Raw genomic sequence first — 15,902 nt, 5'->3', positions numbered from 1 at the left:
ACACTTCCATGATTTATAAAGCGCTCAAGTGGTTTAATACAATATGAACAGTTTAGTTTGAATGCAGTTAATTAAACAAACATGGCATTAATTACCCTGGTATTTACCCTGATATATATATATATATATATATATATATATATATATATATATATATATATATATATATATATATATAAATATACAATTAAAAAATCTAAAATAAAATAAAGGGGGGACAGTCTTTTTTTATTCTTGTACATACACTGACAATATGAAATCCATCCCAAACCCTGAGCCTAATGATCTTCAGATAGGCCAGGTCTAGGATGAGGTAGACTTGATTAACCAGGTTAATGCCACATGGTGAAGTGGGGCAGAGAAGAGGAAAAAGGTTGAGATGAGGGGAGGCTGAGCTGACAGGACCGAGGCCCGGGTGGAAGATGTTAATATCACCGCAATAGTGTTTAATTAGGAGCAGACCGGCTTCACATTAACACCCCTCTCTCTCTCCTGTCGGTGGGCCCGGGCTTCACTGACACCTCTGTCAGCACAGGTCATTACCACTCCTGCCTTTAATGAATTTTACCCCATTCCAGCTCTGCCTTACATCTAATTAGCTGACAATAATGTTTCAAACTCACGCCAGAGCTAAATATAAATATGCATGAATATGCAGCGCGAGCAGAGATGACACATTTCAGTGTCAAGAGGAGGTGTGTGTGTGTGTGTGCGCGCGAGAGTTCTCACTAGTTCACATCAGAGACTTTGCAACAGAATATTTCAACTCTGCACACACTCACAGAGCCACACTAATTATCCCAAAGAGTCCACGGCTCTCGCATTTGCACAACAACAGAGCGTCTGAGTATGAAAATAAAATATAGCTTCTAAATAAATAATGAGGGGAAAGACAGTAGATTTCTGCTGAAGAGAAACTGATAATACCAAAATGAAATGAAATGAAATTAGTGCTGGGAAATGATTAATCGCAATTAATCGCATCCAAAATAAAAGTTTTTTTTAAATACATAATATATGTGTGTACTGTGTATATTTATTATATATATTAAGACACACACATACAGTATATATAAAATTTTTTACATGTATTTACATGTATATATTTATATTCATATAATTTATATTATATATAAATACATTTAAAATATAAACATAACATATTTCCTTAAATATATAAATGCATGTGTGTGTATTTATATATACATAATAAATATACACAGTACACAAAAATCTTTTATTTTGTATGCGATTAATCGCGATTAATCATAAAATAACATTTTGCTGGCAACCTATATGTCCAATCAAAAGATTCAATGTAAACACCGATCAATGGGAAAACATGATTGCAAATAGTCCAAAATGCTTTCATTTAAATAACTGGTTAGCAATGACGAGCAAATAAGATCTGACCTGCAATGGTATTGAGAAACATCAGGTACTCAAAGTTGGAGATCTCCCGTCTTTGCCAGCGCTGAGTCATATTAGACGACTTGAAGAGCTGACGAGGGCTGGCCAAAGAAATCCGCCTGCAAAAAAAGCACAGAACTGTACCAATAAGTAGGGCTCAAGTCCAACTCTACATTTGCTTTCATTTACTTTGATTATTGTGGACTTGGCTTGCTCCGCAGATGGATTATAACTCAAAATATGACATTGTAATATTTAGCTTCCAAAAAAAGACAAAAGAGTACACCAGCTCACACACGCAAGGCTGTCACGCTCTTTACTGTGGTGTGTAATGAATGCATCAGTTCCAGCAAAAGAGATTCTTTGCAGATGACCATAATGTGCCTCTGCTCTTGAAGTATACGCAGCACACATGCTAAAAATATGAGAACAACAGAGATTTCTGGTGCAGCGCCTGAATCGGACCTCTCTCAGGCATTCTCATCCACGTGTAGGACTTGTATGTTTCTTTTATTTGTACTTCTTACATATGTTTTGAATAATTATGTGCACCTTTCTTGCACTTATTCTGACTAAGAACAAAAGAATACAGAATAGTACTTCTTATTAGCCATGATAGCAGAAATGCATTCATGAATATAATGAAGCACCATTTGACAGATTTTCAAAATTATATGCACTCACATTTATCCGGGGTAGTGTGGCATACTGAAATGTACAATCAGCCATCATTTCTGCATCATATCTGCTAAATTAACTATTTATTGATGCAATGGACAAACTGTACATTTTCTGTTAGAGCTATATATATATATAGAGAGAGAGAGCATCAAATATATTTGCAGACATGAGTCAAATTGGATTATAGTACATGTAGTTTTCTGAAAGCCCCAACAGAATATGGGATCATTTGGTAGGTCCAGTCAGGGACAAACAAGCAAAAACACCCATGCCGCAAGTAACTACCTCCACGTCAAAGTATTCCAAACAGTTGCACAGCAAAGGAGTACATTCAGGATCAATCGTTTCTGACATTTGATGTGGTCATCATGCTAAAGTTTTAAACAAAATAAAGACGAAGTAAACATTGTTTTGAACAATATTTCGAATGGCAACCACGTGCAGGTGTTCTGGGTAACAAGAAACAGACTTGCCTGGCCTGTGGAAGACCGTAACTTGTGCCGACGCCAACGCAAGGAAGACTGTAAACCACCTTCTTCACTGTGGGCTGATCGGGGAAGTTAAACATGACGGAGGCTGAGGGAGGGAATGATGTCACATGTTAAACAAGGGCTTACAGTACAGTACATCCAAATATGAGTAAACATTTCCACAAACAGTACAAAGACTTGAGTCTCATTGTTTTGGAAATAACATAAATCCTTAGATAAAGAAAAGAACAAATCTCAATAAGTTATCTTACAAATCTCAAAAAGTATGTTAGTCTACCAAGGCCAGTGGGAAGACACTACAGTCTTAAAAATAAAGGTTTTTTATTGGCACCAATGGTTCTCTGAAGAACCTTGAACATCCATGGAATCTTTCAAATGCAGAAAAGTTTCTTATAGTCGAAAAATGTTTTTCAAGATGGTTCTTTTATGAGCTATTCACTGAAAGGTTCTTCTGTGAACCAAAAATGGTTCTTCTATGGCAACACTGTAAAAACACCCTTTTAGAACCTTTATTTTTTAAGATTGTATGATGTTGCACAATAAAGAATTATAAATCTCTGCCAACATTGAATCTGGCAAAAATGGCTTAAAAGCGTTTTAGTTACATTTTTTTTTTAAATATATTTGATGTCAAATTTCACACTCAGATTCAGACTCTTATTTGACCTAAATATACATAGGCTGGGGGGAGTTATCCATAAAAGATTGGATATGATTAGTTAATGCATTAAGTATCATGAACTAATAATGAACAATACTTCAAATAATGTTTTTTAACTCATGTCTGCATATACTCAAATAGGAAGTTATACACTACTGTTCAAAAAAGGTAAATTTTGGTGTGTTGTTGAAAGAAGAATTTAATGGTCACCCAAATCTGCATTTATCCAATTAAAATATAGAAAGTGTCAAGAAGAATTACTGTTTAAAATAATTGTTTACTATAAATTTTTTTCTAAAATGTTATTTATTTCTGTGATTGCAAAGGTGAATTTCCAGCATCATTACTCCAGTCTTCAGTGTCACATGATCCTTCAGAAGTCATTCTAATATGTTGATTTGCTTTTAATAACTTTTTTGATAACTTTTTATACATTTAATATGTGTGTGGACACTATGATATGTTTTATACAAAAGTTCAAAAGAACAGGATTTATTTGAAAATGAACTTTTGTAAAATTATAATTGCCTTTAGTTTCATTTTGACCAATTTATTGAATCCATGCTGAATAAAAGCTTTAATTTCCTTAAAAAAGATGGGTCACATTGTATTTTAAGGTCCAGTTCTCGCTATTAACAAACCATTAACTATGACCTTTTTTAATAGTTATTAATATTTAGTTTAGGTATTGGGTAGGATTAGGGATGTAGAATAAGGTCATGCAAATTATGTAATAAGCAACTAGTTAATAGTGAAAAATCGTCCCTATCCTAAACTGTTACTAAAAGATGTTATGACCCCACCTTTTTTAAATGTAGTGTATATTAAGTATGAATTAACATTAGATTAACATTAAATAAATAAAAAATTAATTTATGCATTTAGCAGACGCTTTTATCCAAAGCGACTTACAGTGCATTCAGGCTATCAATTTTTACCTATCATGTGTTCCCAGGGAATCGAACCCACAACCTTGCGCTTGATAACGCAATGCGATACCAATTGAGCTACAGGAACACTAACAACATCAATGTATTATGAACAAGCACAAACTGAATTAAACTAACATGATTAATAAATGCTATCAAAATACTCATTATTAGTTGATGACACCTAACAATCCATTTGCTAATCTTAACAAACTGATCCTTATTGTAAAGTGTTACCAGTAAAATCTGGTCATCCATTTTTAAGATGGTTCACCATACAGATTATTAAGAAAACATGTATAAAATCTGTCACTGGGGCGGTATCTGTTCAAAAGGTACTAAAATGTAATATCTTGGTATTAATATGCACCTTTAAGGTACTAATATGCATCTTTTGCGTCTAAATAAGGTACAAAAGTCTACCCTTGTGAAAGGTAACTTTGTGTACCTTTGAGTGCAGGACGTCTTTGTTATTAGTTAACTAGATACTTTGAGTGGCCATGGTTTTCGCATTCATAAAGTGGTAAACATGAGGCAGTTTTACTTCTGTTGGCCATGAAGATCTCCAGCGCTGTGTTCTGAAGCAGGAAGCGTCTGGTGAACACCGCTCGGATCTCGCTGAACATCCATTTGCCGTGAAGCCCCTCGGAGTAGACCAGCACCTATGCACAGGCGAGAGATAATAGAAAGAGAAAAGAAAAGAAAGAGATAATACGTTAACCGAACGGAAATCCAACAGATTTTCCAGACTGTTTTTCAATACGTTGTCACGCATGTTGTGATCGTTGCTCGGGAAACACGTTGCGTAGTTGCAGTTTGATTGTCACTCCAATCATCGTCCCATGAAGCCACTTTGACGGAGCAGTGCGAAACATTACATTCCCTTCAAAAATTCTGGCTGGTATCCATTGAGTGACGGCTTTGATTATCTCAAAATGGAGGCATCTCTAGAAAGGTGCTGCTTTCTGTTGATGATGCAAAGGCCGTCTTTCTTCCTTTCCTCCATTTTTTTTGACACATCTTTCTCTTGTGGGGCCGGCGCTCTCACCGTGTTGTTGGAACACAGTCCCTACGGGCTTAAGGCGGGTGTAAATAATCAATACTAACATGGGGCCGGAGCAAGAGGGGGATCATTAGTGAGCTTCTCCTCGGAGACCCCCAGGGACCTTAGATGCTGGATCAAGAGCTTCATCTTGACAAGTGAGAATGAGCCAGACTCTTTCCTCACCTACTACCACTTTAACAGACTGGGAGGTACACATGCACACAGACAGACAAACTCACACACTTCAAGCCCAAGAAAAAGAATGCCTTGTGGCGTATAGATAAGAGCCCCTTCTGGGTGGGTGCAGAGGTGAGGAAAGGTTTGGGACATTGTGTCCAGTAACTGTGAAAGGGAATAGGGTAAGGTTAGCACCTAAAGCTGATAGAGATACCAAAACTTCCACCAATCAGACCGGCCTTGCTTAATTTCTCTCTGGAATAATGTTCAACGCTGACACCGATGGGCCTCCTGTCACTTCCGGGTCTCTGGGGCTTAATTAAAAATGGATTATATCAAAATGCTCACCATCCACCACCATAGGTGCCCTCACTCCATACAAACCCACAACAACAAAGATATACAGATAGGTTTGCCCTCTCTCTGATATTCTATATAGAACTCAAAAAGCTGTTACAAATACAGGATGTATGGAAAACAGTGGACTGGTAATTAGAACTAAATTTGGCAAATTTAGTATTAAAGGTTTTCCACATGAGAGAAGAATGGAGAGAATAGTAGCACAAATAAATAAATAAATAAATAAAATAGAATAAAGAGAAACCATCATGTTCAACAATCTGGGGGGAGGGGGGATCCAAAAACATAATAACAATGTTATTATTCATATATTCATGACAAACAAGTAAAAATAACAACACAATTAAAAAATACTATTGATAATGATGAAAACAAAAATGTATTATTAAACATTATAACAAGAATGATAATAATAAATTATTATTATTATGACAATAACATCAAAATAATATTAATAATAATTATTATTATTATGACAATGACAAAAACATGTATAATAATAATAAAATTTGTATTATTATTATTATTATTACTATTAATGATAATGATAAAAATTATAAATGTTTTAATAATAAGAAGAAGAAATGTATGTAATAATGATGATGATGGTGATAATGGTAGATATTATTATTATATTAATGACAAGCAAATTAACCATATAAATATTAATAAAAACAAATGATTTTTAATCATAAATTATAAAAAAATACTAAAATAATAATAACAACAGCAAAATAATATTATATGCTGAAAAAATATGTATTTATACAACAATAAAATGTTGTTGTTGTTATTATTATCATTAGAGTAAAAAAATTACCCTTAAATTTGTTAAGAAGAATAAGTAGTTGTTTTATATCTGAACAAAATGTGACAGGTGCTCGCAATAAAAGGTACTTACTCCTAACTTAAAAAAGAAAAGAAAAAGAAAAGTAAAAACAGAAACCAAACAAAATAATACAAGACCTCTTAATAAAATAATACCTATTTTTGTTTCAGTGGACATTTTTTCAAATGTATATGCATCTACACATGCCCTCACTTGTGTCTTCCTGTGACAAAACACAGGCCAAAGGGTTAGCCAGCGACAAAAGATACTGCTGGAGAAAAAGAGTCTCAAAATAGGTCACATCAGAAAAAAAAATGTCATAACAGAGCTGGCACATCAAACATCAACAAGCCAGTGCCCCTGTAGACACAGAGGTCTTTGACAAAGTGCAGTCGTTATTCTCCCCCATCTTTTTGTTCTCATCTCGAGGAAATAGAGAGAGAAAGAGAGAGAGAGAAGGACGGAGGCCTAGCTGTAAAAAATTGGGGCTTAATGAACCTGTCTGGCTGGGCTGTCCGCTGCCTGTCAGAAGTGTCACAATGGTGACGAGTGTCAGGGACGAGCGGCCCCGGGTCCCAGACAGGCCTGCCAGCTGGAGGCTTCTGCCCCAATCTAATCACACCAGCAGCAGCCGAGCAAGAACAGGCTCCAGACTTTTACCTGACTGCTCCCGGCTTGTCAGCTCACACACAGCTACCTAGCCCACGTCCAGATGCTTATGTCTGCTGTATATGCAGCTGTTAGGGTTGGAAAAGCTTCCTAATAGAAACAGATGCATCAAAACATATCTATTGCATTTTTGGAACAACGCAATTGTTTCATTGTCAATGCCGTTCGGATTCTGTATGTAAACACTGGACCCCTATCGATGACTGGCCTCACAATTCTTCTCCTTTTGTTGCCGTTATCAGCTATTATTGAGCATGACATCCAAGCCAAATCTTTTCAACATCCCTATTCTTCAAAGGATGCCCCGAACTGGATGCTGAATGGAACGTTATGACGGGTGAATACATCAAAAAGATCCGTCATTTTTAAACCGGACACAATTTTTCACACAGCCCCTCGAGAGATGAGTGCAATCCCTCTCCGTGTCAAATGTGAGCTGAGTCTGGCCAGGGATAGAACAGCCAGCATGACTGATATGTTTATAAAGCCGGTCGTCTGTCGTACTGACAACCTGCCATCATAGCACCTCTTCTGGGCTCTCTGCAGATTTGTCTAATAGGCTTCCACTGCTGGGACTGAACGTGTGTGTGTGGAATGAGAGAGGGGGAAATGTGTCCAGAAAGTGAGAGCACTTGTCTCGTCTCAAGAATGGTGACTACTCCCTATGGTGCGTGAGAGAAAACGTATATATGAGCTAAAGAGGTTCGAACCCACAGCCTAACAGTCATTTTACCTGCACATAGAAACATTTAAAGGAACAGTGCACCTAAAATGACAATTCTTTCATTGTTTATTCACATAAATGTTATTCACCACACCATGTGACCACCATGTTTTATTTTTCTTCTGTACAACAAAAGAGGAGACATTTGGAAATAAAAGTATATGTGCTACAACAATGTCATGATCCAAAAGGAAAACAAACAAATAAATCCATAAGAGTATGTCTGGTACTTACATTAAAAATAAATGATTAGAGGCTCATTATTATTATTATTATTATTATTATTGTTGTTAAATAAAAATACTAAAACACTGAAACCAAAACTAATGTACATGACATTTCAAAAACATCAAGCAAATTTAAACTAAATAAAAATAAATACATAAATAAACTGTCCATATAAATGTGTCATACTTATATTGAAAAAAAACTTATTAAAAACTACAAATAATACAACACTGAAAACAAAACCATTGTACATGAAATTCTAAAAATTCAGGCACCTAAAAAAATAAAAATAAACTAAGAAACACAAAAGTACCATAGCCCATATGACTACGTCTGATACTTCTGTTGAGAATAAATTATTAGAGGTTTAATAATAATAATAATAATAATAATTATTATTACTATTGTTGTTGTTGCTGCTGTTACTGTTGTTGTTATTGTTGTAATATTAATGAACATGTATTTATAAATATTTTAATTCTTCACATAATTATCATCAAACTTTCAAACTGCATCTAATTGTACAGTGAACGTTTGTCATGTGATATATTTATGTTTTCTGAAGCCGTTGCAATCTTAACCTAATCTTGATTAGCTCTCAAATCTCACTTGCCTATTAAAACTTAAAATGCACTGTGATGAGTTATGTGTGAGAACCGATAGTTTTTGTTGCAAAAATGCTGTGAAATGTCATGGGTGAACTGATGGGAATTTTCATTTTTGTTGGGGGGGGGGGGGGGGGTTGTTCCTTTAAAGAGATTAAACAGAAATTAAAGAGACTTTTTAAACAATCACTACCACTCAACAACAGTAACAGACACATTACGAAAAGGCTGAGCGACTATTGTAGCTTGTAAATGGCCTTTACTGCATGCAGGGTACAGTGTGTCTGCTGTAAGGGGCAGCTGAGTTTGAAAGCAGACATGCTGTGGCACTGTAGGGGAAAGACCAGCACAGTATGTGACAGTCTTTACCAAAGGCTCTGTTTCTGAACAGGTGGGGGTCTGGACTGTTTACTGCCGGCTGTTGTTAGCTACTGGCTTCATGAGAAATAGCACAGGATGACAAGGTGTACTCCAGTCTGCCCACTATGTGTATGAATGTGTGTGTGTGTGTGTGTGTGTGTGTGTGTGTGTGTGTGTGTGTGTGTGTGTGTGTGTGTGTGTGTGTGTGTGTGTGCCCTCTCACCTAGCCTTGTCACTGCCAAATTCATGCTTACATACTTCTTCCTCAGAGCTGCTGTTGCCCTTTCAACCTTAATTTACATCACAAGGGAACTAATTTTAGCATTTTGGTCAATGTGCTGCTGCTGCAAAAAAAAAAACTAAAGTTTTGTAATCAAATATACGTTTCGATTCATAGGATGCATGAAATTAATTGTGTTCATTTGTTAAGCCACTACAGGAAAAAATAAGCAGCACAACTGTTCTTAACATTAATAATTAATAATAATAAGTTTCTGAGCATCAAATCAGCATATTAGAAAGATTTCTAGAGGATCGTGTCACACTGAACATTGGAGAAAGGCTTCTGAAAAATCAGTTTTTCCATCACAGAAATAAATTACATTTTAAAATATATTCAAATAGCAAGCAGATATTTTAAATTGCAATCATATTTAACAAAATTACTGATTTACTGATCAAATATTGCCTTGGTATAATTTTTATAAATTGCTGAATACACTTTAAAGTTGGGACAGAACTGAATGTAATTTAATATAATTTAATGCACAATTGATTTATAAAAGCAAGAAAGAAAAGCTGGAAAAAATATTTCAAGCTCTTTCAAAACCACATTAATAAACTATAAAACTAAAGCATGATTAGAAAATTCATCAATCTATATCTCAAACTGTCTACCAGAAGTTTCTGTAGATCCTTTTAAAAGATGAAAAACACTCTGAAAGGAAAACAGACACTGACACACACACACACACACACACACACATCAAAGGCTGCATTTTCCATCTGATCTCTCCTATTTGTGACGTGCTTTAAGGAGTGAAAATAAGCAAAATTTAAAATTCCTTCAGATTATCAGAAGCCTCTCATTGGACGCTCCGCATGCAATCCATTTTTCAGCTCCAGTAAAGGGGAATGTCTCCCAGAGCAGGTATCTCCGGAAAGAGGATGTGGTTTTTGCATAATCACTGTCAACATACATTTAGGGTGTGTGAGAGCGTGTGTCAGGGGTGACACGGTTTCAGTCGTGAAGCGAGACCACGGTGATAAACGGATGAATATGAGCTCTGCTCGCTGCTCAGATCACTGCCTAATATGTCCAACCCAGTTTGTCAATAATGGTTTTGCTGCAAGGGCCGTATTCTGGGCGCACTCTTGAGATTGTGCGTGCCATGAAAACAGATATGTCGGTGAGGGAGGAATCTTCATGCGGTTGAGCCATTTTGTTTTTCATTAAATAATGGTTTGCAGGGAAATGAGAAGCTCATCAAAAAACTAAAAGGCTACAAAAGGAAACATTGAGCAGAAACGGGCCTATAAATGTCCCCGCAGGCACATATGTACACATGCAGCTAACACTAATCTAGATAAACAGCTTGAGAGGGCTTGTGTTAAGGGCTTTTTAAAAAGATGGAGTGTAATTTTCTTTGGGGTCCATTTGCTGAGCCCACACTAATGGTCCTTCTTAAGAGACTCATCACGCTTAAGATAACTGGAATCACACTGGCCTGATGAATAGCCTCTCTTCACCCTGACAGAGTAGTCGCAAACAAAGCACTGCGCTTTCCACATACAGAAACAGTAAGATGGAACTAAAAGAGATAAACTACACAACCAAAAATACGTCGAGATCCCAATCAACAAAAAAGTATGCAATTGCACCATGTATGAAACAAATCATTATGCACGTCTGAGGAAGTTAATATTTCAATCCTTTAACAACACATTCGCATATTTACAATTTGATGTCGCTTAATGGTCACATTAACATGCAGGTAATCAAATTTTTTATGCATTTTATGTTTTTGATATCAAAAGATTTGATATATTTTCTCTCTCTTTGCTTATTTATATCAGTATTGTGCATTTAATGGTGATCTTAAAACAAGTTTGATGACAAAAAGTAATCTAAAATTAATCTAAAAAGTAGTCAGAATACATTATCTAAAACTACAGCTTTCATCATGTGATCTGCAATCAGTAATGGACTACTACTTGAAAGTAATCTACTCAGCACTGAGTGTATAGATAATGCAATGGATATATTACCCAAAATGCATCTGGAAACAGGTATGAGGGGTCTTTGCACCTTACGATTAATGACATTTTTGCCTGAAATCGGCTGTTGTGAAACTCAGACCATCTGTTATTTTTTCCTGCAAGAATCTCGCTCACCTCTTAAGATTTCTCCATGTCCTTTATAGCAAAGCACAAAGAAATCCTAACGGTTTCCTCCCCAGTGCCAAGACACACATTGAAGATTAAGACCTTCCTCCCTATAAAATAAAATAAAATAAAATAAAATAAAATAAAATAAAATAAAATAAAATAAAATAAAATAAAATAAAATAAAATAAAATAAAATAAAATAAAATAAAATAAAATAAAATAAAATAAAATAAAATAAAATAAAATAAAATAAAATAATTTCTGCTGGAGAAACACACACACACAAACACACACAAAAACATGATATTTTTTTTGGCACAATAAGACCATAGGAAAAAAAAATAGCTGCTTGCTAGAATGCGTATGCTAGGAAGTCTCTGTGTTGAGTGGGAGGGGTGTTGCTTTCATCTTCAGGGGCAAGTAAAATGGAAACAGTGGAGTGTAATCTGGCTGTTGAGCATGGTAGATAATTTGCACTTGATCCCCTTGTAATTATATAGTTTAAATCTTTTTACCCTTGCTAATCCAGCGCCGCATGGAGACGTTTTCTGGGCGGTGTTGATGGGGCTGTTGGACAACCCTCGTCAACTTATGTCAAACGCTTCCTAGAGGATTTCGGGAGTGGGAGGAGAAGACTGGTGTTGATATAATTATTTTGACTGTTTATTTCATGCGCACACGTACTTTGCATATCGCTCCCCACCATGAGGTAGAGATGGAGGTGGAGGAAGTCTTGAAAGGCACAAGATGGAGGTGAAACTAAATTAATTTGATGGTAAAACCAAGTTTTGCAGTTAAATCTTGCAATTAATTGCAATTTCGTAAACACAATTTATGGCATCTTTTCAGAGTAATCAATGCTTGGACTCAGTTTTGAGACATGCATCTTGTTTTTAGATACAAACAATGAAATAAGTAGATCATTATGTTGCCATCAGACAAAAATGATCTCCCCTGATGACCCATGTTTGATTGCTAAGCTGAAGCATGTGGGTGTTACGTACGTCTATGTGCTCTCGGTAGTATCCCTGCTGGCCAGCAGGACAGTGGACCATCTTGCAAGCCTGCCAAAGCTGACAGCCTGTGACAATCTGCTCGGCGTGTGGCTATTTGACTAATTACACTGGATTACAGCATATTAATGCAAGCTGTTTTCTCCAGGGTTAGTGACCTAGACATGCTAGCTCCAACACATGCTAAGCTCACAGGAAGAGAGATTTTTCTTCAGCAGAAAATTAAAATAGAAGTGGCTTCAACTTCTTTGTCTTGCTTCATCAGTGAATGTGTACCTCAACTGGAAGCCTAAGTCATGTTGTCTCTTCTGAACCCCCATAAAGCCATACAGAGGAGACTACATAGATTAGCATTTCTATCCGTTTCTTTTTTCTATCCCTGATTTGAAAAGGGAAATGCTTGTAATGTGAGTTTACAAAAGACAGCAAGTTCATAAAGTGATTTATTACTTATAAGAGTAAATGTTCCCCAAAGCTGGATCATAGGGATTTTCTTCATTGATTGAGCTTTTCTGCTGAAATGAGATCTTGATTAATGGTGGCGAGTCAAATGAGAAAGTTTTGGTCTGTAGGATAAAATCTTTATTTTATGGTCATTTCCGCTTGAGAAACTCTGGGACTGTTCCAAACTAAACACTTGCTAGGCAGTGTAGCAAAATATCTCCAAATCAATGCTACTTGAATGTGGAGTGAGTATTTTTATGCATAATAATTGGCATAAAATGGTTGGGATTTTTCAGTCAGTCTTTCTGCAGGTTACAAAGTTACTGTGTTTATGAAAGTTGATTCCTTCAAAACATATTGGTTTATGAATGATACTGCCTTGTAAGTGAATCATTGAATTATTCACTCAACAAATTTGTTCAAAACATTGATTCATTTACGAGAGAATCACTGAATCATGCAACTAACCGATTAATGCAAAAACAGTGATTCATTCAGCAGACACAGCATTACTGTTTGTTGCTTGAAGATATGCAACTGGAGCTATTTCTTTGGTGAAGCAAAAACTGACTTTACCTTAATATGCAGAGTCGACTGTAAAAAAGCCATTAATTACTAAATGAAATTTGGCTTTGTTTGTTTAAGAAAAGAGAGCAGCTTGATATAGCAAAATTGGCACAACCAACGGCCTGAGTTTGGGGCGGGAATATTGGTTACTCTGACCAATAGCAGAAGGGAGAATGCATTCAGTGAAACCTGCTTGAGAAGAATCATTATTTCTGCAAACTCCACATTTTCAAAACTAAAATGCAGTGAAATTCTTACTAGCAATAAAAGTCTCAAATCTCAAAGTAACGTGTTCTCATGGGGCCAGCTATCTATTCATATACGAAATAGCCAAAGTAAGCACACACTGTGTCTGGGCCTCTGCTATCAACAAAAATTGAAGCCGAGACGTTAACAAAGGCAAAAGGGGAGAAATGAGGCGTACAATGAGTGTGTTTAGAACACAGCGACTCTCCCAATTGTGCTAAATCAATCCCAGACTTGCAACAAAGAGAGACTGAAGCTTTGCTATTTGTATCCTCTCTTCTGGCTCAAGCGCAGTGTAATAATAGTCTTAAAGCAGGTATTGTAGGAAGAGAATATTTGAGTGGCTTACACAGGCCGTCTTATGAAACATTTAGGCAGTGGTTTCCAAGGGTCCAAGGAGGATGGAAGAAATGGTAACGTGGCAGAATGGACTTCTAGTGTTCCGCCGGCCTTATTGTACAGAAGTCACATCAAATTAACACTGAGGGCCATTTGCATGGCATTCTCCTCTCTGCCGAGCTTTTCAGAACAGATTAAGCTATGAAAACTTCAGAATTACTAAAGCACCTATTAAGCATTATGCACCGTTCTTTCTTCAGCTCTCTCTTTGAACGCGATTGAATGCACTGGGGCGTTCAATAGACTCTGAGAGGAGAAAAGCTGGAGTTATTGGGGAGGAAACATGATGACAGAAATATTTAAAAGATAAAAAATGACTGCCACAGAACTAACCACATCGAACTTTCCAATTGTGTTCAAAAAAGGCTCTGTAGAACTTATAAATTGACATAAAATTTCTGCTTTGTGTGTTTATTTATTACCCACTTGACAGTTCATTATTTCCATCATCACTGGAGCTCAAACTATAAGCTGTCATCAACTTCTTGATTGTATCAAAGAGGTTTTAAGACAACATTTAAGAGTTTTAAACTCATATATAGCAATATATGTGTGTTTCTTGTCCACATCCAAACTCTGCGGGGGACACGGGGCTGGAGCAGTTCAAAGCAGAATGGAAAGAGCATGAATGGTAATTGTACTTAACCGGATTGGAGAGGGCCCTGACGGTGGCTCTTGAGACGCAGGTCGTGTGGCGTTAAATGGCTGTCAGCCACTCAAAGATCCATGGCTTGGGAAGAGGACAAACAAAAACCCCTGCTATTCACTCACATGCAATGTCAAGAACAGGGTCCCTGCAACTCAGGCAACCTGAAATATGTTGTTCATTAAGTCCTAAGGTCTTGGGTATCTAAACTTCAGGACTTATGGAATGCAGACTAGGGTTTCGACTAAAACTCACATACTGTAAATATGAACCAAGGACATCTGCTGTAGGGGAATATAATTGAGAGATGGGGTTGTTCTTTTGCCCTAGACTATAATGAGACCTCAAGGGGAATCCACCTATTAAAACAGCAGGTATCTAACACCTGTCCAGTAATACTGCTTTGAATAGAGCCATTTCATACATACACAGAAAACAACATAGCTATAGTGCTGCCTTGCTTTTGTGCTTTAATGCGAGCAGAATGAGAATTTGGGTGTTGATAATAATGAGTATTACTAGTATTCAAGGTACACGTTTATTTAATTTTTTTACGTTTTTGTTTTCTCTGGGAATCGAAGCCATGACCTTAGCTAGTGTCATGCTATACTTTTTGAGTGAAAGGGAATTGAATGATATTAAATAAAACAAAATAATAACACACACACACAAAAAAATGGTATTTGTTCATATCTTGCATATGTATACACACACACACTACAAAAACCTCTAGCATGAAGACCTCTTAATATGACCCTTATCAAACCTCTAATTGGATTGCCAGTGCTTTGATGCAATGATTCTGGGCCTTCTGCCTTTACTCCTTTTGTATTCCCATCAGCCACAAAACACCAGAACAATTGGATTGGGATCAAATGGACTGAGAACTTTTTGTTGCCCTCAAACACAACAGATTGACTAAAATCCGACCGGGCAAAAGCCTCAGCCCTCCATTTGAAAGATGGATACATTTGAATTTCACAGGGTCCGAGTGACGAATCGAAATAAAGTTCCACACTGGCCATTGTTT

General features: G+C 36.5%; 1 protein-coding gene across 13 annotated transcripts in view; it reads right to left on the bottom strand.

Moving 5' to 3' along the window:
• Positions 1-15,902, bottom strand: part of LOC132107837 (neurobeachin-like) — a 275,916-nt gene that overhangs the window by 55,501 nt on the left and 204,513 nt on the right. For all 13 annotated transcript variants that reach the window (XM_059514113.1, XM_059514115.1, XM_059514114.1 and 10 more), the window contains 3 exons: positions 4,717-4,834; positions 2,565-2,667; positions 1,414-1,529 (listed from right to left, as the gene is read on the bottom strand). In XM_059514113.1, coding sequence (XP_059370096.1) covers positions 1,414-1,529; positions 2,565-2,667; positions 4,717-4,834 — 337 coding nt within the window. The remainder of the gene's footprint in view (positions 1-1,413; positions 1,530-2,564; positions 2,668-4,716; positions 4,835-15,902) is intronic.

The sequence above is a fragment of the Carassius carassius genome, chromosome 28 (assembly GCF_963082965.1).
Source record: "Carassius carassius chromosome 28, fCarCar2.1, whole genome shotgun sequence".
Taxonomy (NCBI): Eukaryota; Metazoa; Chordata; class Actinopteri; order Cypriniformes; family Cyprinidae; genus Carassius; species Carassius carassius.
This window is presented reverse-complemented; position numbering and strand designations above follow the sequence as displayed.